General features: G+C 37.5%; 1 protein-coding gene across 1 annotated transcript; it reads left to right on the top strand.

Annotated features, from left to right (window-relative positions):
* Nucleotides 1–115: 115 nt before the first annotated feature.
* Nucleotides 116–904, top strand: LACBIDRAFT_299907 (uncharacterized protein; the record flags this gene model as incomplete). Its single annotated transcript, XM_001890819.1, has 3 exons — nt 116–295; nt 351–539; nt 596–904. Coding segments are annotated over 3 exons (678 nt in total), but the record flags the coding sequence as incomplete, so codon positions are not given.
* Nucleotides 905–1,078: the final 174 nt, after the last annotated feature.

Below are 1,078 nucleotides of genomic sequence, written 5' to 3'. Positions count from 1 at the left end.
ACCTCCATTATAAAGACAGGTGAATTTGCTGTTGGAAGCAAGTATGAGGACATGTTGAAAGTAAGTCAGCTTTTTGAATTTCCTCTCAAAATTCAAGTTTCATGACCTGGGTTAGGTTCTTATCTTTGCACTCCACAATATTTTTACAAAGGAAGCATCTCCTCGAGGATATCAGCTACTCAAGCTTCTGCAAAGCTATGTTGAACTTGATATGTATGCATCTCTCAAGGTTCATACAGAGACAACTATTCAAAAAGGTCAAGAGGAACTGTTGGTTTTTGAGAAAGCACTTCATGTATGTACAATAATTGGTTTACATTGCCTTTAACAATTTACCTTTATATATATAGGAATATATGCCATTTAACCCAGCTAAATCATGGTCATTTCCAAAATCACATACACATAAGCATATGTTTGACGATATCCAGCAAAAAGGGGTGACACGAAACTATAATACAAAGCCCAATGAAAAATGTCATGGTGCATTCAAAAACAGCTACAAGTTCCGAACAAATTTCAAGAATGTTGCACCACAGGTATTTGCTAAATTCTCTAACTATTCAAAGTCCTGTTTTAAATTGACATAAATAAGATACTCAAATTTGATCATGCCAATTTAGTTGCAACTGTCATCCGCGATGACATTGACTACCTTGATTTATCCCAGGCAGAAGCATCTGCTGAAGATAGCCAAATCCAGGTGACACGAAACATCATTGGAACAGCCCATGTATCCTTGGGTTCTCAATGTGCACCAGTTGCATTTTCAGACCTTGAGGATGAACACAGTGCAGACTCTGCATTCAAAGATTTTCGGAAGAAGATTGGACGCTTTTTTACAAGATATCTTGGAAGATTGGTAAGGTTTGGACCAAGTGATCAGGTAAATTTTGACCTTTGAAGACTACTCTTGTCCACTTATGATGGTATCTGAATTCAATAGATCAATCCCTTTCAATTGCTAAGAGTAACTATGAATCGAAAGATGACTGGTGTGTAGCCACTGACCTTCTTCGTGCCAACCCAAAATTCCATGGCAAGCCATGATATGATTGCATCATTGTCAAGATTGATG

The sequence above is a fragment of the Laccaria bicolor genome, genomic scaffold (genome assembly GCF_000143565.1).
Source record: "Laccaria bicolor S238N-H82 LACBIscaffold_187 genomic scaffold, whole genome shotgun sequence".
Lineage (NCBI taxonomy): Eukaryota > Fungi > Basidiomycota > Agaricomycetes > Agaricales > Hydnangiaceae > Laccaria > Laccaria bicolor.
The sequence above is the reverse complement of the archived record's forward strand: the minus strand, read 5'-3'. Positions and strand labels throughout refer to the sequence as shown.